Source organism: Otolemur garnettii, unplaced genomic scaffold (assembly GCF_000181295.1).
Source record: "Otolemur garnettii isolate 467f Iridium unplaced genomic scaffold, OtoGar3 scaffold00148, whole genome shotgun sequence".
Classification (NCBI taxonomy): domain Eukaryota; kingdom Metazoa; phylum Chordata; class Mammalia; order Primates; family Galagidae; genus Otolemur; species Otolemur garnettii.
Genome location: NW_003852543.1, coordinates 3,494,518 through 3,518,234, shown reverse-complemented (window position 1 = coordinate 3,518,234; position 23,717 = coordinate 3,494,518). Strand labels below are relative to the sequence as shown.

Sequence of the window (23,717 nt, the reverse complement as noted above, 5' to 3'; positions counted from 1 at the left end):
AATGGGGATTCTCACATCAGAGGGGAAAGCCTCAGAGTACGGCATCAACCTGGGTGAAAGCTGAGCAGAGGGGGGCCTTTTGCAGTGGGCTGGGGAGTGAGGGGAGGGTGGTTGCCACTGTTGGCACTCAGACCTCACTGCTGGCCCAGTTCTAAATGTTTGTCTTTAATGACTGTCTTGTGTGGTCATGGTTAAACTTTTGGAAGCCATGATGAGGACAGTTTGTTATGGTCCTATGGAAGGGACCAATAGCTTTTGTCTTCTTCCTGAACAGGTGGCAGTCCATGTGCCCTCTGCGCCAGTTCCGCAAACTCCCTGAAGAAGTAGTGAAGAAGATTGAAAAGAAAAATTTCCCCTTTGAGCGTCTGTATGACCTGAATCATAATGAAATAGGTGTGTGGCAAGTCCTTGTCCTTCTTGTCCTTACAGCCCAGGTATCTTCCTATGCATTCATACTCTCGAGTTCCTAGGGCTTATGCACTGAATTCACTTCTCCAGGACTTTGAATCCTCTGGGCTCCACTGAGAGTATAGTAGAATCTTCTGCTTTCCCACAAAAAAAGGCCAGGTTACAGCTGTAGCAGGCTGTCTGGGTTACAACTCTTGTGCTCTCATTTCCTTCTAGGGGAGCTTATCCGCATGCCAAAGATGGGGAAGACCATCCACAAATATGTCCACCTGTTTCCCAAGTTGGAGTTGTCTGTGCACCTGCAGCCTATCACACGCTCCACCCTGAAAGTGGAGCTGACCATCACGCCGGATTTCCAGTGGGATGAAAAGGCAAGGCTTTGCCAGGCAGAGGGAGCAAGGTTGGAGGGCCAACTGTCCACGCTGGCTCATGTTCTTTTTGTCTGTGCTTGTGTTGGCAGGTCCATGGTTCATCAGAGGCATTCTGGATTCTGGTGGAGGATGTGGATAGTGAGGTGATTCTGCACCATGAGTATTTTCTCCTCAAGGCCAAGTATGCTCAGGATGAGCACCTCATTACATTCTTCGTGCCAGTCTTTGAACCTCTGCCCCCTCAGTACTTCATCCGAGTGGTATCTGATCGTTGGCTCTGTGAGTATCTCCTCTCCAGGGTCTCTGAGAACAGTAACTCCTCTCCAGGGTCTCTGAGAATAGTAAAAGAATATCTTGTACTTTGTCCTGGGCTTGCCTTTGTTGGGGAGAGCAGTACATGTGGTGTTCATGGAGGGCAACGGGGGCTCTGTTAGGTAAAGAGAAGAAAGCTTAGTACCTTTCCTGTTTCTTTTCTGGCAGCTTGTGAGACCCAGCTGCCTGTCTCCTTCCGGCACTTGATCCTACCAGAAAAGTACCCACCTCCAACTGAACTTTTGGACCTGCAGCCCTTGCCTGTGTCTGCTCTGAGAAACAGTGCCTTTGAGAGTCTTTACCAAGATAAATTTCCTTTCTTCAATCCCATCCAGACCCAAGGTGTGTATTCTTATTCCCAGGTAGGTGACTCCTTTGGTGGCCTTATCAGTTACTTGGAGACAGATGTGTCCTGCAGGCAGGGAAGTAGAAGCACTCCAGTGCATGGTAGGCCTGGGAGCTCATTGGGGCGACTCTTGGGACCTACTAGGCAGTTTCCTTTCTCAGAAGTCTTCAGTTACTGTTAGATTTATTTTGCCACTCTGCGTGGCTCGCTGAGGAGAGGCAGTAGAGCAAGGCCTTACTGTGACACATTGTCATTTCTTGGGGTCAGGAAGCTAGATACCTGTTCCTGATGCCCAAGTGCCCAACCACTGGATGTGGTGTTGAGGCCTCTTCCTCTCCTCACTATAAGTGATAGTCATCACTTTCACAGAGCATGGGTTGTGTCCTAAGTCCTTGGCTGAGTGCATCACCAGTGTTTTCTCTCATTCTTCCCACCAATGTTATGAGCGGTTACTATTTGAGATATTTTTATTAATATTCCATTTTATAGGTGAAGAAACTGAAGCATAGAAAGATTCCCAGTTTAACCAGCTAATAGATACTAGAACTTGGATTTTGGCTCGGCACCTGTGGCTCAAGTGGCTAAGGCACCAGTCACATACACCTAAGGTGGCGGGTTCAAATCCAGCCTGGGCCCGCCAAAACAACAATGATGGCTGCAACCAAAAAATAGCTGGGCGTTGTGGCGGGTGCCTGTGGTCCCAGCTACTTGGGAGGCTGAGGCAGGAGACTTGCTTGAGCCCAGGAGTTGGAGGTTGCTGTGAGCTGTGATGCCACTGCACTCTACCCAGGGGAATAGCTTGAGGCTCTGTCTCAAAAAAGAAAAAAAGAACTTGGATTTTAATCTAGTCTTGATGCCAGGGCTTAGGCTTTTACCTTCTACATTAGACTAAGAAATACAGGAGAGTGTTGAAGGGGCAAGAATGGGATCCAGTTCTCTTTTGTTCTGTGCCCTAGCAAGGCATTGTCCTCTTTTGCTTTTGTTGTCATCCCACACATCTCCAGGGACCCAACTCTTGGTCTTGGCCTCTCCCCCTTTATTTATTGAGTGGGTGGGAAAAAGTGAGGAGAGATAAAACAGGCTGGCAAATAGTCCCATTGCCTCTATTTACACTCTACAACTGACTTCATTTCTCATATTGTCCTCTGTTTTGATGAGTGGCCTGTGTCCTAGTCTGTCTACTCCCCTCTTGATATTCATACTGCTTCTCTGTTGGTTTCCAGTATTTAACACTGTGTATAACAGTGACGACAACGTGTTTGTGGGGGCCCCCACGGGCAGTGGGAAGACCATCTGTGCAGAGTTTGCCATCCTGCGGATGCTGCTGCAGAATTCAGAGGGGCGCTGTGTCTACATTACTCCCATGGAGGCCCTTGCAGAGCAGGTGTGATGTCATGCTGTGTCATGTGAATTTTCCCAGGAGTCATTTCATCTGTAATTCTAGATAAAGGGTTTCTTGTTTTTTGGTTTTTCCTCCTTTGGATAAAGGGTTTCTAAGCTCTGAAATCTGCAGGGTTATTTCCCCAGTTTCTGTACTAAAGTATAGCTTCCCCATCACTTAAAGGCTGGTGTGGGATTAGAAAGTAGCTTGAGATTTGCAAATTAACAGTCTTTTTTTGGTGTATCATAAAGGAAAGATGCCTGGCATGGCCTGATGTCCTTCTGCCTTCCCTCTTGCTGCCTGCCAGGTATACATGGACTGGTATGAGAAGTTCCAGGACAGGCTCAACAAAAAGGTGGTGCTCTTAACAGGGGAGACCAGCACGGACCTGAAGCTGCTGGGGAAAGGCAACATTATCATCAGCACCCCTGAGAAATGGGACATACTTTCCCGGCGGTGGAAGCAGCGCAAGAATGTCCAGAATATCAACCTCTTTGTGGTGGATGAGGTCCACCTTATTGGGGGCGAAAATGGGGTATGGCTGAACCTAGCAGCACAGATGAGGGGCTGGGCCTAACAAAGTAACCTTGGCATTGGGATCTGAGGCCAGAGATTAGGGGCTTCTCCCCAGAGGATTCTGCTTGCCACCTTATTCTGAAAAAGACAGTGTGGGATTTTTATGTAATACTTCTGGAATGTCTCATTGCTTATTGGAAGTTGGGTGCTATGGAGGAGGTGAACCAAAGATGGGAGAGCCCTTCATTAGCAGATCATTCCGAGGTTGTTGGGCTGTTCACAAAGAGATCCTCTGGGCAGAGGGTGGTGACCTGGGCCCTGCAGTGACTCCCTCCTCTCTCTTTCCCAGCCTGTCTTAGAAGTGATCTGCTCCCGGATGCGCTACATCTCCTCCCAGATTGAGCGGCCTATCCGCATTGTGGCACTTAGCTCCTCACTCTCCAATGCTAAGGATGTGGCCCACTGGCTGGGTTGCAGTGCTACATCCACTTTCAACTTCCACCCTAACGTGCGCCCTGTTCCCTTGGAGCTGCACATCCAGGTAGGACCCACTCTTTCTATCCCTGTGTGACTTCAGATGCATCCTGTGTTACTTAAGTCTGATAATCTTCATGTCTTTTCTTCTCCCTTGGTCTCCAGGGCTTCAACATAAGCCATACACAAACTCGTCTGCTCTCCATGGCCAAGCCTGTATACCATGCTATCACCAAGCACTCGCCCAAGAAACCTGTCATTGTCTTTGTCCCGTCTCGCAAGCAGACCCGCCTCACTGCCATTGACATCCTCACCACATGTGCAGCCGACATCCAGCGGCAGAGGTGGGGCAGGCCTGGCTTCTGGGGGTTGAGGGTGTGGGGGTTCAGTTAAGTAAAGGCGGCTTACCCCAGAGAATGTTCTGTTCATGAGGGTAGTGAGGTGTCTGCCAGGGATTGGAACCACTCTGAGCTGAAGTGCCCCACTCACACTCTACAGGTTCTTGCATTGCACCGAGAAGGATCTCATCCCATACCTGGAAAAGCTAAGTGACAGCACTCTCAAGGAAACACTGTTAAATGGGGTGGGCTACCTGCATGAGGGGCTGAGCCCCATGGAGCGACGCTTGGTAGAACAGCTCTTTAGCTCAGGTAAGAAAACCCCATGGCACAGAGATCATGTCCAGGGCTGATAGCAAGTGGCATGTACTAAACCTTGGGATGTGGCTCGGTGCCTGTGGCTCAAGCAGCTAAGGCGCCAGCCACATACACCTGAGCTGGCGGGTTCGAATCCAGCCCGGGCCCGCCAAACAACAATTACCGCTGCAGCCAGAAAATAGCTAGGCATTGTGGCAGGCCCCTGTAGTCCCAGCTACTTGGGAGGTAGAGGCAAGAGAATCACTTGAGCCCAGGAGTTAGAGGTTGCTGTGAGCTCTGATGCCATTGCACTCACCCAGGGCGACAGCTTGAGGCTCTATCTCAAAAAAAAAAACAAAAAACAAAAAACAAAAAACAAAAAGCCTTGGGATGTGTATTTAATACTTCTCTATAACATACTAGACATTTTCAGAACACTTAGGATTATTTATCTATTATTTGATCCCCCCAAGAACCTTGTGATATGGGTGGGACAAATACTATCCCTGCTTGCCACATGAGAAAATAGGCAGACATGTAAGGTTATGTTATTTCAGAACCTGGTTTTTTAGAAGCTAGGACCTTTGGCCCTAGTCCTGGTTCTCCAGAGATGCCAGGCTCCCCAGTGGTATTAGGTGTAGCACACAGCAGATCTCTGGTTCTCCCTTGGGCATTCTCTCGCTGACCACTGTCCCTTGTTGACCTATAGCACAGCATTTTACTATTTGATACCACTCAGTGGAGCCTCATTACAGATTGTCCTGCTAGAACCCTTACTATCATTCTTTGAGTATGCCTGGTTTGGGCCATGCTCAGGGTGATTTTGATTTTGCTGCTATGAGCTACCAGCCTGCGGCAGAGTGGCCGTTAGCACTTTCCAGTCTGAGGCCCAGACCCTCATCACTAGTGTAAGCCTTGCTTTTCCTGTGCTTTGGGTTCTGGTCCAGGTTATGTTGTTTCCTCTAAGATAGTTCCCAGAGGGTTGTATTAGGGTTGTGTTAGCTCTCAGTCATGTAAGGCCTTGTTCCTAGCCAGGCTTGCTTTGAGTTCTGAAATGTAGCACAGGGTAAGCTCCTGCATGCCTAAGATGTGGTGAACCTGCTTTACCCAAAGAGCCCTGCCCTCAGTCCTCCTCTCCCCTCTGCTGCTCAGGAGCTATCCAGGTGGTGGTGGCTTCTCGGAGTCTCTGCTGGGGCATGAACGTGGCTGCCCACCTAGTGATCATCATGGACACCCAGTACTACAATGGCAAGATTCATGCGTGAGTATATAGTCAGTGCTCTGTATTAAGCAAACCTCCCTCCTCAAGTGAACATAAATCTGCACATACAGGGGAAGAAATGTTAGGGAAATAAACATATGGCTGAGAATCCACCAGAGCCAGGTGTTTCAGAGAGTTTGTAGTCTTATCACTTAGGGTCACATTTGCTTGTTAGTCATTGTCTTTCTAGGTTGTAGAAGTAGGAAGTTCCATCCAGGAGGAACATTTGAGATGATGTTGTTAACCAGTTTTATTATAGATTAGGAAAAGAGATGTGGTCACAGTCACATACCTATGTAGTGACAAGAAGTTAGAAGATTCAGTCTTTGGGCCAGGTAAGGTGGCTCATGCCTGTAATTCCAGCACTCTGGGAGGCCAAGGCAGGTGGACAGCTAGAGCTTAGGAGTTTGAGACCAGCCTGAGCAAGAGTAAGACCCTCTCTAAAAACAGCCAGATATTGTGGCAGGTGCCTATAGTCCCAGCTACTGGGGAGGGTGAGGCAAGAGAATCTCTTGAGCCCAAGAGTTTGAGGTTGCTGTGAGCTGTGATGCCACAGCATTCTACTGAGGGCAACAAAGTGAGACTCTGTCTCAAAAAAAAAAAAAAGATTCAGTCTTCCTCAGAAAGCGTTAAATAATTTAATTTAACTCAGTAATCCTTTGGTAAAATGCAGATTGTTTTAAAACGAGTTTTATGGGGGGGTGCCTGTGGCTCAGTGGGTAGGGGGCCAGCCCCATGTACCAAAGGTGGCGGGTTCAAACCTGGTCCCTGGCCAAACTGCAACCAAAAAATAGCCAGGCGTTGTGGCAGGCGCCTGTGGTCCCAGCTACTTGAGAGGCTGAGGCAGGAGAATTGCCTAGGCCCAGGAGTTGGAGGTTGCTGTGAGCTATGTGATGCCACAGCACTCTACCAAGGGCAATAAAGTGAGACTCTGTCTCTACAAAAAAAAAAAAAAAGAAAGAAAAATGAGCTTTATTTATGGGTTCATTTTTAGCATCTGACAGTACTTCCAGGTTTGAGTTAAAGTCAGGCGACTTGGTAACTCATGAAATATACAGCTATTAAGTTTGGAAATCTTGATGTACACGTTTGAGCCTTTAAAAAGGAATTATTTGGGGCAGTGCCTGTGGCTCAAAAGGGTAGGGCACTGGTGCTATATGCCAGAGGTGGCGGGTTCAAACCTAGCCCTGGCCAAAAAAAATAAAGGAATTATTTGGCTTTTGTCAGTAGATGGGTTTGTAGCTTTGGTTCATGGACCTTGAGCTACAAATCCATGACCCTTATACTTGAAAACTAAAATGATGTGAGTGAAACTAGTTCCTTAGCATAAAAGGTCATATGTCCAAATTACAGTTTTGCTGTAATTCCACCATATCTCCCCCGTTTGTATTTACCTTTATTTTGATGTTGCAGGGAGTTGGGCCTCTGTAGTATGGCTTCTGTGTTGATGCACCTTTTCCTCCTTTTCTGTCACCAGCTATGTGGATTACCCTATCTACGATGTGCTTCAGATGGTGGGCCATGCCAACCGCCCCCTGCAGGATGACGAGGGGCGCTGCGTTATCATGTGTCAGGGCTCCAAAAAGGTACTGGACTCCTGAGACATCTTGTTATCCTTAGCCTCAGAATAGATTCTTTAATTTTTCTTTTCTTTCTTTTTTTTTTGAGACAGAGTCTCACTATGTTGCCCTCAGTAGAGTGCTGTGGTGTTGCAGCTCATAGCAACTTCAAAATCTTGGGCTTAAGTGATTCTCTTGCCTCAGCCTCCCAAGTAACTAGGACTACAGGCCCCTGACACAATGCTCAGCTATTTTTTTGTTGTTGTTGTCGTTGTTTTAGCATGCTCAGGGCAATTTCTAATCTGTCAGCCCCAGTATATGTGGCCAGCGCCCTAACCACTGAGCACAGGCGCTAAGCCTTCAGTTTTTCTTTTGATAGCTGTTTCCAGTAGTTTTTTCAGTCTGTCAGCTGCTGCTGTTTATTTCACATAGTTTCTCTAATAAGCCGGTCAGCCTCCTGGAATTTTGCTGCCTTTTGTTTTTGTTTCTGCCCGCTGACTCTGTGTATTGAGGTCTTCGCCTTCTGGTTTATTCCATCATCTTCCTTCATGAAGCCACTCTGCCTTCGTGACTTGGCATATCCCCATTCCCACTGTGTATTGTTGTCAGTGATGCCACTTTCTCTGTTTGTGGTTTCTTTAATTTGTGTCTCACACAGAGGCCTTTCCCTCTTGCTTGCCCTTGGCTCTTCTTTGTGACCATGTTGTCATTGACTCTTTATTACTACCTCCCCTCCCCTAATCCACAGGATTTCTTTAAGAAGTTCTTATATGAGCCATTGCCAGTAGAGTCTCACTTGGACCACTGTATGCATGACCACTTCAATGCTGAGATTGTCACTAAGACCATTGAGAACAAGCAGGATGCTGTGGACTACCTCACCTGGACCTTTCTGTACCGCCGTATGACGCAGAACCCCAATTATTACAACCTGCAAGGTCAGTGGACTTTGGAGCACACATTAGCCTTTGATGGTTTTTAGAGCCCTTGCTGGGCATCTGTCTGACTCCTCTCTTAACCTCTCACTTCTACAGGCATCTCCCATCGTCACTTGTCTGACCACTTGTCAGAGCTGGTGGAGCAGACCCTGAGTGACCTGGAGCAGTCTAAGTGCATCAGCATTGAGGATGAGATGGACGTGGCACCTCTGAACCTGGGCATGATTGCTGCCTACTATTACATCAACTACACCACCATTGGTGAGCAGCAGAGTGTGTCTGTGTCTCTGTGGAATCTTCTCTTACACACGGTTCTGGGAACCTACTGGGATGAGAGATGACAGGACTGCAAGTGCCCCATGTGTTTGTCAGAGTGATGGCATTGCAGGAAAGAGCAGGGTAGCTCTTGCTCCTCTTCTGCCTGCTTTTGGCTCCTCTCAAATTTCTGTCTCTCTTGTCAGAGCTCTTCAGCATGTCCCTGAATGCTAAGACCAAGGTGCGAGGGCTTATTGAGATCATCTCCAATGCTGCAGAGTATGAAAACATTCCCATCCGGCACCATGAAGACAACCTCCTGCGTCAGGTGAGGACATTGGCCTCAGGAGAACATCCTTGGAGTTGAAACTTGGCCTGTGTGCCCAGAGCACATAGTACCTCTGTCACCTGCATCCCTTACATATCTCCTGACCTCCATACCTCCCCCATGCACACCTCCAGCCCCCACCACACCCAATCCTCTGGGTATTGAAAGGTTGTGAGCTTCTGGCCCTACCTGAGTTGGTCTCAGGTAGGGTCACCTATTTATCACCAGCTATTTTTCTTCCACTTTCTAGTTGGCTCAGAAGGTCCCCCATAAGCTGAATAACCCTAAGTTCAATGATCCGCACGTCAAGACCAACCTGCTTCTGCAGGCTCACCTATCCCGCATGCAGCTGAGTGCTGAGTTGCAGTCAGATACAGAGGAAATCCTTAGTAAGGTAGAGTGTGCACATGTGTGTGTGTGGGTGGGGTGTGAGGTGGAGGGACTAGTGGGGCCTAGGAAGACTCAATTCAACTCCTGTACTCCTTTTCCTTTCCAGGCAATCCGGCTCATTCAGGCCTGTGTGGATGTGCTCTCCAGCAATGGGTGGCTCAGCCCTGCTCTGGCAGCCATGGAACTGGCCCAGATGGTCACCCAAGCCATGTGGTCCAAGGATTCATACCTGAAACAGTTGCCACACTTCACCTCAGAACATATCAAACGTTGCACAGATAAGGTGAGCTGCGTTGGTCTGGCTGTTAGATGGTGAGCTTAAGAGCTGGGTGCGCTGAATGAGGGATGGGTTGTGGGAGGTTAAGTTCTCAGACAGGGAAGCTTTTAGTTGTTTTCTCTTCTTCTATATTGAGATGCTAGAGAGGCTGCTAGTTGTGGGACATGTTCTTTTTGGAGGTATGTCTTTGTCAGATTTGATAGTGTAGGAAATAAGTTAGCAGCTCTTAAGAGCCAGTGTCATTTGCTGTTCATCTGTGTTCCCTCCCCTTCCCTGGCTTTTGAATACCTACTCTAGGGAGTAGAGAGTGTTTTTGACATCATGGAGATGGAGGATGAGGAACGGAATGCATTGCTTCAACTGACTGACATCCAGATTGCAGACGTGGCCCGCTTCTGTAACCGCTACCCTAATATTGAACTATCTTATGAAGTGGTGGATAAAGACAGCATCCGCAGGTGAGTCAGAGAGGGTCCCTGCTGGATGCACCTTAACAATGTGCTGGGAGGTTTGGCGCCTATGGCTCAAGTGGCTAAGGCGCCAGCCACATACACCTAAGGTGGCGGGTTCGAATCCAGCCTGGTCCTGCCAAACAATAATGGCTGCAACCAAAAAAATAGCCAGGCGTTATGGTCCCAGCTACTTGGGAGGCGGAGGCAGGAAACTCGCTTGAGCCCAGGAGTTGGAGGTTACTATGAGCTGTGATGCCACGGGACTCTACCCAGGGGGACAGCTTGAGGCTCTGTCTCAAAAAAAAAAAAAACAATGTGCTGTGAACCACCATGGTGCTGATGTACTGCTTTGCTTGCTTTTCTCCTGCAGTGGTGGGCCAGTCGTGGTGCTGGTGCAGCTGGAGCGAGAGGAGGAAGTCACAGGCCCTGTTATTGCACCTCTCTTCCCACAGGTACATTTGGGTAGCTGGCTCTAATAGGTGTCAACTCACCCTGTCCACTAGCTAAATGCTGAGTACAAGAGCACATTGTCACTGAGGGAGGAAAATTCAGACTGATAATCGAAGGCCAAGAATTAATTTGGGGGCTCTGGGTTATTTTGTGATGGTGGTTTTTCTCTTTAATTTTGAACAATTTAGATGACTGATTATTAAAGATACCAGTTGTGTAGTACTGTCTATGACTAAAGTGATTTAACTGTAAATGGCTCCAGGACATTGGGCTTTTCTAGTTGGTGTTTCTTCTCTCTTCTTTCTCATTTCTCCTTTCTTTTTCTTTTTTTCATTTCTCCTTTCTTATTGCTACTTATTGCCACTTGCTTCTGGTTGTTTATTTACTCACAGAAAGAAAATCTTACTCTCTTTATGTGGGAGAATAATTGAAGGTTGACAGCGGAAACCAGATAAACTTGTCATATTTAATTCTGTAAACTAGCTGTTCAGCAGGCTTCAAGGAAAGAGTGCTTTAAACCAGGATGCTGGGTCTTGGTGAGAGTGGAGTGACCAACAGAGGGCTTAATAGAAGAGGCAAGGCTTCAGAAGAGGCCTTTCTTAGGTCTGCTTTGCATCCTCCCTGCTGCAGGTTCAGCTCCATGTTAAGATTTTCTTGGCTAGTATATATGCCTTGTACTGAGAAGTGTCTCTGAGGAGCTCCAAGCTGCCAAGCCCCAAAGACTAGATTTGTAATTGTGACATCTTGGTTTTAGTGGCAAACACTTAAGTGAGAGAAGGTTCCTTGGCACAAGGAAATGAGTCAGGACCAACAAATGAGTTCATTTGCTTAAAAATTAAGCACCCTTCAATTAAGTCCATTGAGATGTCTTTTGAGATTTCAGAATCTTACATATATCAAATTGTATTTTGGAGAGAAACTTTGTAAAGCTGATTTTTGTAACTATTCTCAAGTTTTGCGTGCTAAATTATTGGGTTTTGATCACTGCAGAAACGTGAAGAGGGCTGGTGGGTGGTGATTGGAGATGCAAAGTCCAATAGCCTCATCTCCATCAAGAGACTCACCCTGCAGCAGAAAGCCAAGGTGAGTGTGTCTACTGGCCCTAGTTTTTGTTTTGGAGGTGGGGCAGGGTGAGAACTCACATCCATGCTTGTCCTGATTTCTTTCTGTTTTCCATAGGTGAAACTGGACTTCGTGGCCCCAGCCACTGGTGCCCACAACTATACTCTGTACTTCATGAGTGATGCTTACATGGGATGTGACCAGGAATACAAATTCAGTGTGGATGTGAAAGAAGCTGAGACAGACAGTGACTCAGATTGAATACTGAGGCATTTACTCTTGGGTAGAGAATAGCTGACCCAGAGTTAGAAACATGTACAGTTGTAGGGATTTTGTGTGTGGAGACCAGTCTGCATTGGTGCTGCCCTACCCATCCCAACTTTTCCCTTTCACCCTCTTGTGCAAACTCTGGACCCAGTGGCTGTCATGTTAAGAATAAACCATAGTATAGTGTTTTTAAGATGTGTTCCTGGTAGTTCTTTCGAGTCAGACATTCTAATAAAATAACTTGGAGAAACCATTTATCTTGCAGTGATTCCAAATTAAAAGTTCTCTTTCAGCCACCCTAAGAGCTTGGCCAGAAGGATTTAGTTTTTTCAGGTTAAACTTGTTTATCATGATTACTTCTGGAGGACAAGCCAGTTCTTTAGTTGTCCTGTTACTTGTAGCCATTTAAGTCTATCTAGAGGAGAGAATGTTAATGGGCAGTTTGTCTTCAGTAATGACCCTGGCCCGCCTTGTCGTCATTAGCCACACACCAGCATGGCTACAGAAGCCAACCCTGAACTTCATGGATAGATCACAGGTTAGAGGTTTCTCCAGGTCTATATTCTGCCATGTTCCTCCAGAAGGAGGCAGCATTAGAAGGGGGGCTTAAAATGCACCAGGTGGATGTGACCCAGCCTTGTAATCAAAATCTTCAGATATTTTTCTTTCAATTTTCTTTTTCTGCAAAATTTCAGTAGATTTTACTTTAAAACTCCAGGCATGAGATAGTCTGTAAGTTCAAGTCACACTTTGGTTTCATTTAACAGCTATTTTTCCTCGCCCTCCAGCACATATATTGGATTACGATAAAACCATTCTCTTTAGACATTGGTTTGCAGCTGTACAGTTGATGATTCAGACAAAATTCTTTTAAAGGGACTTTTAGATGGAATTTTTTCTATGTTGCAACAGAACCCACAAACCCAAACACAGACACTACAGAGAATTCTCAACAAAAAAAAAATGCCAGGGCATATCAAACAAATGGGAATTACAAGAGGACAAAATGCCACCCCAAATGGCACCAGGAACTGTGTGCCCCAAATATCTTACAGGGCTAGAAGGTAAACCCTTCCCATTTAACAAATTCAAACAAAATGCCCTGCCACAGGGCAGGAAGGTCTGGAAACCTCCCAAATGGAAATTTAACCAAATGGGTGTCTCAGGGTATACCCTCGGGAACTTACCCAGCAAAAAGGCCTGGTGTCTAGCCCCTTTCCAAATCTGGTTTCTTCTCAGCTCAGTTCAGGTTCCCGGGAGCTGCATCTACTTCAGGAAGATAGAGGAGTTCCCTGGAGCTAAAAACACTCTGGCAGCTGCTGGGAATGTCCCATATTCTCTGAAAAGAAGCCACTTCTTCCAGTGAAGACCCCGGCCTCTGACCTGGGTCTGCTCCCTACTTCTTCAGCAGGGTACCATTCTGTCAGGAAGCCAATGAGCCCACCCACGGAAACCAAACACGGAACCATAATCTGTTACTGAAAGCTTGGTACTTGCCCTTGAGGCCACATGAGAAAAAAACAAGAACAAGTGGATTCTGAGAAGGAAAAGGAAATCATGACCTTGTCAGCAAAGGAGGAAAACCAGCAGATTGTCTCAAAATGCCCATTTTTCCTCTCTGAATTCTTGCATTCTGTTCTTTAGGGATAAATGTGTACAAAATCAAAAGATAATTCTAAAGGCAATTTCCCTAGGTCAGCAGTTTCCAAATGATTTGATCTTAGGACCCTTTTACACTGCAAAAACTTAAGAATCCTACAGAAGGTTTTTTTGTTTTAAAAACAAATTTGGGACTCGGTGCCTATAGCTCAACCGGCTAAGGCGCCAGCCATGTACACCTAAGGTGGTGGGTTCGAATCCCCAGCCTGGACCTGCCAAACAACAATGACGGCTGCAACCAAAAAATAGCCGGGCGTTGTGGCGGGCGCCTGTGGTCCCAGCTACTTGGGAGGCGGAGGCAGGAGACTCGCTTGAGCCCAGGAGTTGGAGGTTGCTGTGAGCTGTAATGCCACGGCACTCTGCCCAGGGGGACAGCTTGAGGCTCTGTCTCAAAAAAAAAAAAAAAACAACAAATTTGGGTGGTGCCTGTGGCTGAGTGGGTAGGGCGCCCACCCCATATACCAAGGGTAGCAGGTTTAAAACCAGCCCCAGCCAAACTGCAACAAAAAAATAGCAGGCCTTTGTGGCAGGCACCTGTACTCCCAGCTACTTGGGAGGCTGAGGCAAGAGAATCACTTAAGCCCAAGAGTTTGAAGTTGCTGTGAGCTGTGATGTCCACAGTTCTCTACCAAGGGCGATAAAGTGAGACTGTCTCTAAAAACATAAAAAATAAATAAAAACACAAATTTATTTCTCAGTTGTACAGGCTAGCCCTAAAAAGTTTTATTATCTAGGTTATATCTTCTATTTACTATATTAAAAATTAAAACATGATTTATTTTAAAATAATTTCTAAAATAAAATAAATTCAGGGAAAATAGCATTTTATAATTTTGCAAATCTCTTTAATGTCTCGCTTGATCAAAGATGGTTGGATTCTCATACATGCTTTTCCATTCAACATTTTATGTTACTTGAGTCAAAGTAAGCTGTTGTCACACAGATGTAGTTGGAAAGGGAATTTTTTTTTTTTTTTCAGACAAGAGTCTCAAGCTGTTACCCTGGGTAGAGTGCTATGGCATCACAGCTCACAGCAACCTCAAACTCTAGGGCTTGAGCCATTCTCTTGCCTCAGCCTCCCAAGTAGCTGGGACTACAGGCACCCGCCACAACACCCAGCTATTTTTTGGTTGTAGTTGTTGTTGTTTGGCACCCCCAGGCTGGATTTGAACCTACCAGCTCTGGTGTATGTGGCTGGCACCCTAGCTGCTAAGCTATAGGCACCAAACCAGAAAAGGGAATTTTTTTTTTTTTTGGCCGGGGCTGGGTTTGAACCTGCCACCTCTGTCATATGGGGCTGGCGCCCTACTCCTTTGAGCCACAGGTGCCATCCCAGAAAAGGGAATTTTTTGTTTTTTTTTTAGACAGAGCCTCAAGCTGTCACCTGGGTAGAGTGCTATGGCATCACAGCTCACAGCAACCTCTTAATTCCTGGATTTAAGTGATTCTCTTGCCTCAGCCTCCCAAGTAGCTGGGCTTACAGGTGCCCACCACAATACCCAGCTATTTTGCTTTTGGTTGTAGTTGTCATTGTTGTTCAGCAGGCCCGGGCTGGATTCTAACCCACCAGCTCTGGTGTATATGGCTGGTGCCTTAGTCACTTGAAATACAGGCGCCAAGCCTATTTGTTTTTTTGAGACAGAGTCTCACTATGTCGACCTGGGTAGAATGTGGTGGTGTCACAGCTCATAGCAACCTCCAACTCTTAAGCTTAAGTTTGCCTTAGCCTCCTAAGTAACTGGGACTACAGGTGCCTGCCACAATGCCTGGCTATTTTTTTTGTTGCAGTTGTCATTGCTTAGCTATTCCAGGCTGGGTTAGAACCCACCAGCCTTGGTGTATGTGGCCGGGTGTTGCCACATACACCTATAAAAGGGAATTTTTAAATAGCATTTTCAAATTGTGACTATTATTTGATATTATACTAAGACTCCACAAGTGATACTCTTAACCTGTCTTAGCATGTCTTATACTTTCAATCTCTTACCTATGAATGGTTTTGTAACATGCATTGGTCATTTGGAAAATGCTGGTTCACTGAATTCTTCCAAATGTCTATGAATTCCATTACTGAAAAGCCAAATACCTAAGTCCAAATACCCTAATTTGCTAGTTCTCATAAAAATGGTATGCCATGGATAAGAGCTAATTCAGCTTGTAGCTCACTTGCACAACTGCTTTTCCTTAAGGCAGCCATACTTAGTGTGCAGAAGTGCTTTATGCATTCTTCCCATTTTCTTAGAATATGAGAAATATTCTCAAGGGTCAACATTTAATACAATTAATCATCTTTATTGGTTCTATCAAGGGCATTTTTAAATGAAGTTGGCAGCATTTTTACAGTGAGGGTAAGGTAGTGAAGACTCCACTAGTAGTTTGTTGCCACCACCTTGATTCATGCCACAGTGCCAATGGTTGACCTCACAGGCCTCCTCCCTCCTCCAAAAAAGGGTCTTGGGACTTCAGGGGATCAGCATGCTGCATTTTTGAGAACCACTGACTGTTATAGGTACTGTTCCAGCTGTCTTTCTAAAATCTCAAGTCTCTAAATACATTATTTCTATAGTATAAAAACTTAACTAACGTCTATAGCTTTAGGGGCCATCCTCACCTGAAAACCCATTTGTAAGTGATGGTTAGAGATAACCTAAGACTAAAGAACTGATTGCCTATGGCAGTGTTTCTCAACTTTTTTTCATTATCATTCCCTAAGCAGCTTTATTAGACATTTTTCCTAATTACCCCTTACAAGAAAAATGTAGTATCACAGATAACGCTATGTTTATGTGCCATAGTTCTTTAGTGGGCCACAGCTATCTCCTCCCCCGGCCCCCCCAAACACAAAGAACCAATTTGCTGCATCCCTGTTGAGAATTAACCACCTGTGGCCAGTAATAATTCCCTTTTAGGATTTCCAGCTGCCATCACAGCCTAATGGTGTAGGAGGTATATGAGGGTTTCTAAGAGAGAGTGGAATGTCTCTCTACACAAACCTACATTAAGAAAAAGATTCCTGGGTGGCACCTATGGCTCTAAGGAGTAGGATGCCGGCCCCATATACCAGAGGTCGTGGGTTCAAACCCGGCCCTGGCTAAAAACTCCAAAAGAAAGAAAAACATTTCCTTTAATATTGATGGGATATTTTAAATGCAAGGATTTACCCAGAAATTGGGAAGGCAGGACCTATTTCAGATAAGGATTCACCATGAAAATACTTTAAATTGTGAATGTCTTTATAAAATAGGACTTGGGACTCACTGGATTATTTTTACAAAGCTTACAATTTCAGAAAGGCCTGAGACACATACCCCCTCCTACTATATATAGAGTGATTACCAACAGTATACCTCCCCCCAAAACTTATTACTGTGCCCTAAAGCAAGCAAAATCTACGGCATAGTGACAATGTACTGATATTCTGTAGCCCTTTACTAAGGCCCTCAGGTAAAAGAAGGGGAAAGTTCTACAGTCTGTGCTTCTACCCAAATCCAAATAGAAGCCAGCCAAGTTAAATAAAAGTCAAAGATGCTACTCCAAGTCCTCTCAGTGGCTGCGGAAGTCCTATGGAATATTCCGGGGACCCATTGTCCAAAGTCAATGTAGCTCAGAGGCCTTCAGGCTGCTGATATTTCCAGAAGGCAAGCTCCCCATCATCACTGCAGGAGGCCAGGAGACCCCGTTCCTTGGGGTTCCAAGCCACACAGTTGACATCCTGGGAATGAGCCTGACGCACGTGGGCTGTCAGGGAGAAGGTGGGCTGCTGTGGATCTGAGTTGGGATCCTCCTCAAACACTCGGATGGCATCATCCCCACAAGCTGTAGCCAGGGCACCTGTCAGCTGACACCTGGGAGGAACATGTACATCAGTGGGTAATGCAGATGGCTATTTCCTCACCAACTTGGCTACTTAGGTGGGAGATTTGTTTTACAGTTTCTGGCCTGTTCTCTTCCCAAACTTCAGTCCTCAGCTAAAAGGCTCTTATTGAGTTTCCATAATATAGAACTACAAACATCTAAGTATTAAAGGTCCTTCCATCCAGTTTCCCCAACCAGTATTACCCTAAAAAAACTATTCTCTTCCCAGTTAGCATAAGCAGTTTCCTATGAAGTGTTCTTAACCCTTTTCTTCAGTAATATAACAGGCTATTGAGTTTTACCATATTTATTTAAGTGTACTTTTGTTAAGGCCAGACATGATGGCTCATGCCTATAATCCCAGCAGTATGGGAGGCCAAAGCGGGTGGATTGCTTGAGCTCTCAAGTTTGAGATCAGCCTGAGCAAAAACAACACCCAAGCTCTACTACAAATAGAAAAATTGGCTTGTGCCTGTGGCTCAAGAGGCTAAGGCACCAGCCACATACACCAGAGCGGCAGGTTCAAATCCAGCCTGGGCCTGCCAAAGAACAATGACAACTACAACCCCCCACCCCCCACAAATAAATAGCCGGGCATTGTGGCAGGCGCCTGTAGTCTCAGCTACTTGGGAGGCTGAGGCAAGAGAATTGCTTAAGCCTAGGAGTTGGAGATTGTGGTGAGCTGTGATGCCGTAGCACTCTACCCAGGGCAACAGCTTGAGGCTTTGTCCAACTCCCACCCACCCACCCCCAAATAAAATAAAAATAGAAAAACTCGGATGGCGCCCATAGCTCAGTGGGTAAGGTGCTGGCCACATACACCAAGGCTGGCGGGTTCGAACTGACACCTACACCACCACCACCACCACCAACAACAAAAAACTGCTTTGCGGGGCGGCACCCATGGCTCAAAGGAGTAGGGAGCCAGCCCCATATGCCGGAGGTGGCAGGTTTAAACCTGGCCCCAAACTGCAAAATAAATAAATAAATAAATAAATAACTACTTTGCACAGTGGCGTAGCCAATGAGGTTTATCAGAGGCGCAATTATTGCTAATTGAAAACTTTTCCTGGCTCAGCGCCTGTGGCTCAAGTGGCTAAGGCGCCAGACACATATACCTAAGGTGGCAGGTTTGAATCCAGCCCAGGCCAACCAAACAACAATGGCTGCAACCAAAAAATAGCCGGGTGTTGTGGTGGGCGCCTGTGGTCCCAGCTACTCGGGAGGTGGAGGCAGGAGACTCGCTTGACAACGAGCCCCCGTTGTGACAACGTGCAATATAGTTGGCACTGATAATTTTCATAGTCTCTATGGAGACTGAATTAAAACACATATACTGAGGCTGGCAGGTTTGAACCTGGTCCGGGCCAACTCCTCCAGGAGTTGGAGGTTGCTGTGAGCGGTGATGCCATCACACTCTACCCATGGAGATAGCTTGAGACTCTGTCTCAAAAAAAAAAAGAAAGAAAACTTTTCCCAATACCCCGTTGTGACAACGTGCAATACAGTTGGCACTGGCAATTTTCAACAGTTTCTACGGAGACTAAATTAAAAAAAATAATAAAAAATACAAATAGAAAAACTGAGGCAAGAGGACTAATGCTTAAGCCATGAGTTGAAGGTTGCTGTGAGCTATTATATCACAGCACTCTACCCAGGGCAACAGTTTGAGACTCTGTCTCAAAAACAAAAAACAAACAAAAAGTAAGTTTGTTGGCACCGGTAGTTCAGTGGGTAGGGCGCAGGCCACATATATTGAGGCTGGCAGGTTTGAACCTGGTCTGGGCCAGCTACAACAATGACAACTACAACAACAACAAAAATAGCTGAGCATTGTGGCCGGTGCCTCCCCTACTTGGGAGGCTGAGGCAAGTGAATGGCTTAAGCTTGAGTTGAAGGTTGCTGTGAGCTGTGACACCACAGCACTCTACCTAGGGCAACAGCTTGAGACTCTGTCTCAAAAAAAAAAAGCACAATAAATATGTATCTAAAAAAAAAAAAAGTAGATTTTTGTTGAACAAAATTGTTTTCATGTTTATTAATATAAAGTAAGCTTCAGTACACATCAGTTTTTTCATTGTTTCCGATTATTCCTAGGGATCAATTCTAAGAGCTAGAACTGCACTTTGAAACACTCTCCTATATGAATAATGCAGTTTTTCTGGCCTGTATAAGGGCACAATTACTGTTACCAAACCATAAATATTCCAGTCATTGAATTCACAAATTCAATAATTTCTGGGTAGTATGATGCTTTGTGAACAGCAATGGCTGGTGTTGTCCTTATAGCTTGGAATCTTAATCCAGATGCAAGCTTGGGTCTAAGTCTGTTCCCTGCTCCTGAGAATCCCAGGCCAGCCAGCTCTAAACTAGCCCTGTAGATCCAATCTAAAGAATAGTGGTGGCTGCTCTTAATTCTTGTGCACTCCTCCAGGTGGGACAGTGCAGCTACAGGTCATGATTTCTCTGAAATCCCTATGGGGGTGAGGTGGGGTGGAATGGAGAGTGAATGTCTTACCAAGCCACATCATAAATAGTCCTGGAATGGAAGCCCGACAAAGTGCAGATGCATTTCCAGCTGGGGTCAGGGCCACTGCATGCCACCCCTGCAAGACAAATCTCTCTCAAGCCTAAAATGTTTCTACATCCCAGGCACCTCAGGGGAGGAAATGAACTACTGCAGAGTGAGCCCTCCCTCATCCTTATTTCCAATTAATTACAAGTCCATGTCTCCATTCCTGTCCCAATCCTTATTGTTCTGCCTTACATCCTATGACCATAATGACCTTTCTAAATAATTCTAAGAAAATATTCCTGTTCTTCTGCAAACTATATCTAAGTAGTTATAGCCTGCCTTTTAAGGCCACTCACCAGCCAACCCAACTACTTTATCCCTCCTCAAATCCTTTATATATACTATATGCCATCTAAATGAACTATCATTCTTTGCATTAGTCTAGGCATGCTCAACACCAATGCTTTACTTGCTGTTGTGTTTTCACTTGAAATTTTTCTGTTGAAAATCTTACAAATCCTTTTAATGAAAAGATGAAATACCCCTGTTCACAAAGCTTTCCTGATTCTTCCATCACTCAATGTGGAGCCCAATTTGCTATGATTTATCTGTGTGCCTTACCAGATTGTAAACCTCTGCAGCGCCACTACTGGACCCTCACCTTGCTCATTGCCTGGTAGATACTGGCGCCAGATGCGCACAGTCCGGTCATCACTGCAAGATGCCAGGCGCTGGCCACTGGGGTCAAAGGCCAAGCTCCACACAGTGGATTCATGGCCCTCAAGAGTAGCATAGCATACCCAGTCATCCTCTTCCTCCCGGTAGAGCTTCACTGTGTCATCATAGCTGGCAGAGGCTAACAGCTGAAAGAAGGGGAAAGAGACCCAGTACTTGCCTGAATGACTCAAGAAGTGCCTATGGTTCCAATATGTCTCACTGCTGGACAGGACAGTCCCAGGTATTTGTCTTTATAAAGGAACTAATGTTTTTTGGTCCCTGTGAAAGTCAGGTCAAGACTGAAGAGCAGAGGAAGGCTGGGCATGGTTTCCACAGCAAAGTTCCTTCCTACTAAGAGATCTTGCCTGACTCTTACCTCCTGGCTTGGATGCCAAACCACATGCTTGACATCCTGTGTATGCGAGTTGAGGACACTGACACATTCATATTCATCCTCTTCATCAACTGTAGGAGAGAAAAGAAAGGAACCCAAGCGCTGATGCTGTTAACAACATAGAGGTGGGTATCTGTCAAGAGGTTCCCAATTCCACCTAGAGGGATCTGGACTCACCTTCCCATACCCACACGCTCTTATCTCGGCTACAGGTGGCCAAGAGGTTGCCAGATGGGGCCCAAGCCACTGACTTGACCTCATTTTCATGGCCCTCAAGGGTAGTTACACACTGTAAAAAGGAAGAAGAATGAGAATTAATAGCAGCTAAGAGTCCTGGAATCCTTCATTTGGATATATAGCCCAAGTGGCCCAGGATGGCTTAGGTTTTTGAACCAGCCCATGGTAGCAAACAGGCAACAATCTCAGTCCCATTCAACCTGGTTACCTCAAAGTCATCCTGGTTCTTCTTCCAAATGCAAGTGGTAGCATCAAAGCTGGCAGAAGCCAGATAATTACCGCAGGGAGACCAGGCCACTTTCCGCACAGTGCGCTGGTGGCCTTCAGAAAGGACAGACTTGCAGATCCAGCTATCACCTAAAGGAAGAGTACAGGCCACACTCTGGAGATGGGTATGCAAGATGATGCAAAGCACCATCAAGCCGTCCAGTAACAGGGGTGGAGGGGTTGGGGGCGTGGTAGTATTGGAGCCAACGGTGGAGGGGGGTGGGGGGGAGCAAAGCTCACTTGGTATATTTAATATGCTTATTAAACAAATACGTAACTGAGTACTTCTTCTGGAGACATCCTTAGAAACTACCAATGGCTCCCAAATGCTCTCAAGATACAATCTGAACCTCACCGTACAGCTGTAAGTTACTCTGCAGCCTACTTTCCAACAGCCTTTCTGTCCCCATTTTCCTGTCTCAGCAACTATCACAATTCCCTCAACAGTTCCAGCCTGTTTGTTGACATTTTTGCTTCTGGTATTTGCCTGAAAATTCCTTCTAAGAGTGTCTAAAACGTGACTCGAAGGTCGACTGTCCCTCAGCCAGCAACCTCGTTCAGGGTCGGCCTCCCCCGCAGACTGCGCACTCACACTATGCATAGGCGGAGCCTTCCGCGCTGCAGTTCGCACAACCAGGCCAAGACTTACCCTCGGTGCCCCAAATGCGAATTCTCCGGTCGCCACCGCACGAAGCCAGCAGGGTGCCCGCGGGGTTCCAAGCTAGAAACCAGCAGCGAGAGTCCGGGTGCGCCGGGACACGACTCAGCAGCACCAGCGAGTCTTTCATGGCTGCCCGGCGCAGGGTGAGGAGATGGGCAGGGTCAGCAGCGACAACAGTGGGTCTCACCCCGCAAGTCTCCGCAACGCCCGCTCTAGGTTCCAGCGGCCACCAGAAGCTCCCGCTTCCGCCGGAGGGCCCGGGTTGTCCTGGGAACTAAAGCGCCCGCTGCTGCAGCTGCACAGCCTTCTGGGAGTTGTAGTCACTCCCTTCACTTCCCCCAGTGGGAACTTCGGGGAGACCTCCTTGAACTACCAGTCCCGTGAGGCCCTGCGTAGAACCCACAGCACCGCCCAGGCTCTGACGCGCGGGTAGGGGGCGGGGGCCAGGGCAGGCAGAGGAGGAGACAGAGCAGGAAAAAGCCGGAAGTGCATCGAGCCCGGGTCGGTCCGGGCGTTGCGGGTTTGGGGCCTGGGATCGCTCGGCCCCCGGCAGCTGAGAAGCCCGTGACGGCGCAGAGCGGCGCCATCCCAGCCCTGAGGCCTGCTGACTGGTGAGGGACTGGGGGAAGCCTGAAAACAGTCCTTTCTCCGCACAGGTCGCACCCGAAAGCGCTGGTCCCAGATCTCCGGTCCCCGATCCCCGCGGCCCAGCCGGTCCTCCGCCCCTCAACATCCTCTGGTCGGGACTCCGGAGTGGGTTTTTTCTCCACCAGCAGCCGATCTCTGGTACCTCCTCTTCCCACCCCTGTCTGCCCAGACCCCATCTGGCCCGCGGCCCTCTCCGGGTTCTTGTCCCGCAGCCCTATTCTAAAGTCCCTCTCATCCCCGCCCCCCAAAACCCCGCAGCGCTAGCGTCTCCTCTCATCCCTAGGTCCCACCCCACTGTTCTCCGGTGTGGGCCTTGACAGCCCCGCGCTTGCCTTACCTGCTGCGAGCCCAAAGCATTGCTTTCCTTTTGGGACAGGCAGGTTCTGAGCGCCCCGCAGAGGTCAGCTGCTACTAGAAGCGACCGCGGTGCGACGGCGGGCGGCCCCGGGCATGTACGCCCCTGGAGGCGCAGGGCTGCCCGGCGGGCGCCGGCGGAGGAGCCCGGGAGGCAGCGCTCTGCCCAAGCAGCCCGAGCGTAGCCTGGCCTCGGCCTTGCCTGGCGCGCTGTCCATCACGGCGCTGTGCACAGCCCTCGCCGAGCCCGCCTGGTTGCACATCCACGGAGGCACCTGTTCTCGTCAGGAGTTGGGGGTCTCAGACGTACTAGGTTACGTGCACCCAGACCTGCTGAAAGGTGAGAGCACTGCGCCCTGGCCCTCCAGGCCTTGGAGCGGGCCGGAATGTGATGGGGGCTGAATGAAAGACAGCTAGGGGCAGGCGCTTGGTTGAAGAAAAGGTCCCCCATTCCTGCCTGGTGTACATGCCCACCAGGTGGCTCTGTTTGGGGTCTGGCCCCTCATTAATTCTGATGTTATTCACCTAAGCACCTACTCCTCACAGCCATGCTAATCCAGACTGCTGCTATTTTAGGATTCTGCTGGAGGAAGGGTGCTGTAAAGTGAAAAAAGATAAGGATGCTAGGTGTCACAATTAGTTGTCCCCTTCTAAGAAACCTGTAAGCTTTGAAAAAGTTTCTTTGTGGTAGATTGGTTAATGAAGGAACAGGAACTTTTTTTTTTTTT

The 23,717-nt window shown here is 47.3% G+C and overlaps 3 protein-coding genes across 6 annotated transcripts in view; 2 read left to right on the top strand and 1 right to left on the bottom strand.

The window, feature by feature from the left end:
• Positions 1 to 11,932, top strand: part of SNRNP200 (small nuclear ribonucleoprotein U5 subunit 200) — a 33,998-nt gene extending 22,066 nt beyond the window's left edge. Inside the window, exons 26-45 of the mRNA XM_003799271.3 lie at positions 275 to 393; positions 625 to 779; positions 869 to 1,058; positions 1,260 to 1,433; positions 2,661 to 2,821; positions 3,126 to 3,353; positions 3,684 to 3,875; positions 3,974 to 4,152; positions 4,307 to 4,458; positions 5,596 to 5,704; positions 7,182 to 7,290; positions 8,012 to 8,201; positions 8,298 to 8,462; positions 8,663 to 8,784; positions 9,035 to 9,178; positions 9,281 to 9,457; positions 9,749 to 9,909; positions 10,274 to 10,355; positions 11,344 to 11,436; positions 11,533 to 11,932. Coding sequence (XP_003799319.1) covers positions 275 to 393; positions 625 to 779; positions 869 to 1,058; positions 1,260 to 1,433; positions 2,661 to 2,821; positions 3,126 to 3,353; positions 3,684 to 3,875; positions 3,974 to 4,152; positions 4,307 to 4,458; positions 5,596 to 5,704; positions 7,182 to 7,290; positions 8,012 to 8,201; positions 8,298 to 8,462; positions 8,663 to 8,784; positions 9,035 to 9,178; positions 9,281 to 9,457; positions 9,749 to 9,909; positions 10,274 to 10,355; positions 11,344 to 11,436; positions 11,533 to 11,676 — 3,046 coding nt within the window. The 3' untranslated portion in view covers positions 11,677 to 11,932. The remainder of the gene's footprint in view (positions 1 to 274; positions 394 to 624; positions 780 to 868; positions 1,059 to 1,259; positions 1,434 to 2,660; positions 2,822 to 3,125; positions 3,354 to 3,683; positions 3,876 to 3,973; positions 4,153 to 4,306; positions 4,459 to 5,595; positions 5,705 to 7,181; positions 7,291 to 8,011; positions 8,202 to 8,297; positions 8,463 to 8,662; positions 8,785 to 9,034; positions 9,179 to 9,280; positions 9,458 to 9,748; positions 9,910 to 10,273; positions 10,356 to 11,343; positions 11,437 to 11,532) is intronic.
• A 4,624-nt stretch (positions 11,933 to 16,556) lies between these two features.
• On the bottom strand, positions 16,557 to 22,323 carry CIAO1 (cytosolic iron-sulfur assembly component 1). The gene is made up of 7 exons (XM_003799270.3): positions 21,976 to 22,323; positions 21,268 to 21,416; positions 21,000 to 21,111; positions 20,805 to 20,893; positions 20,373 to 20,574; positions 19,715 to 19,802; positions 16,557 to 17,186 (listed from the first exon to the last, which is right to left on the bottom strand). The coding sequence occupies exons 1-7, from the start codon at positions 22,112 to 22,114 to the stop codon at positions 16,946 to 16,948; spliced, it is 1,020 nt and encodes a 339-aa protein (XP_003799318.1). The 5' UTR covers positions 22,115 to 22,323; the 3' UTR covers positions 16,557 to 16,945.
• Positions 22,324 to 22,448: 125 nt separating this feature from the next.
• The window catches only part of TMEM127 (transmembrane protein 127), a 15,328-nt gene continuing 14,059 nt past the window's right edge, over positions 22,449 to 23,717 (top strand). Inside the window, exons 1-3 of one of the 4 annotated variants that reach the window (XM_023518833.1) lie at positions 22,466 to 22,488; positions 22,644 to 22,773; positions 23,012 to 23,329. In XM_023518833.1, the coding sequence (XP_023374601.1) occupies positions 23,086 to 23,329 (244 nt within the window). In that variant the 5' untranslated portion in view covers positions 22,466 to 22,488; positions 22,644 to 22,773; positions 23,012 to 23,085. Of the gene's footprint in view, positions 22,774 to 23,006; positions 23,330 to 23,717 lie in introns of those variants that run through there. The other 3 variants (XM_012811051.2, XM_023518832.1, XM_023518834.1) reach the window with 3 other exon arrangements.

What these genes read in the sequence shown, in the direction of transcription:
- CIAO1 (XM_003799270.3), bottom strand. Translation starts at nt 22,114, where the DNA reads ATGAAAGACTCGCTGGTGCTGCTGAGTCGTGTCCCGGCGCACCCGGAC. An exon ending in GAGCGTGTGGGTATGGGAAG is followed by an intron (nt 20,894 to 20,999) that starts GTGAGTCCAGAT and finishes TCTCTCCTACAG; the next exon opens with TTGATGAAGAGGATGAATAT. An exon ending in ACTATTTATGATGTGGCTTG is followed by an intron (nt 17,187 to 19,714) that starts GTAAGACATTCA and finishes TGTTCCTCCCAG; the next exon opens with GTGTCAGCTGACAGGTGCCC.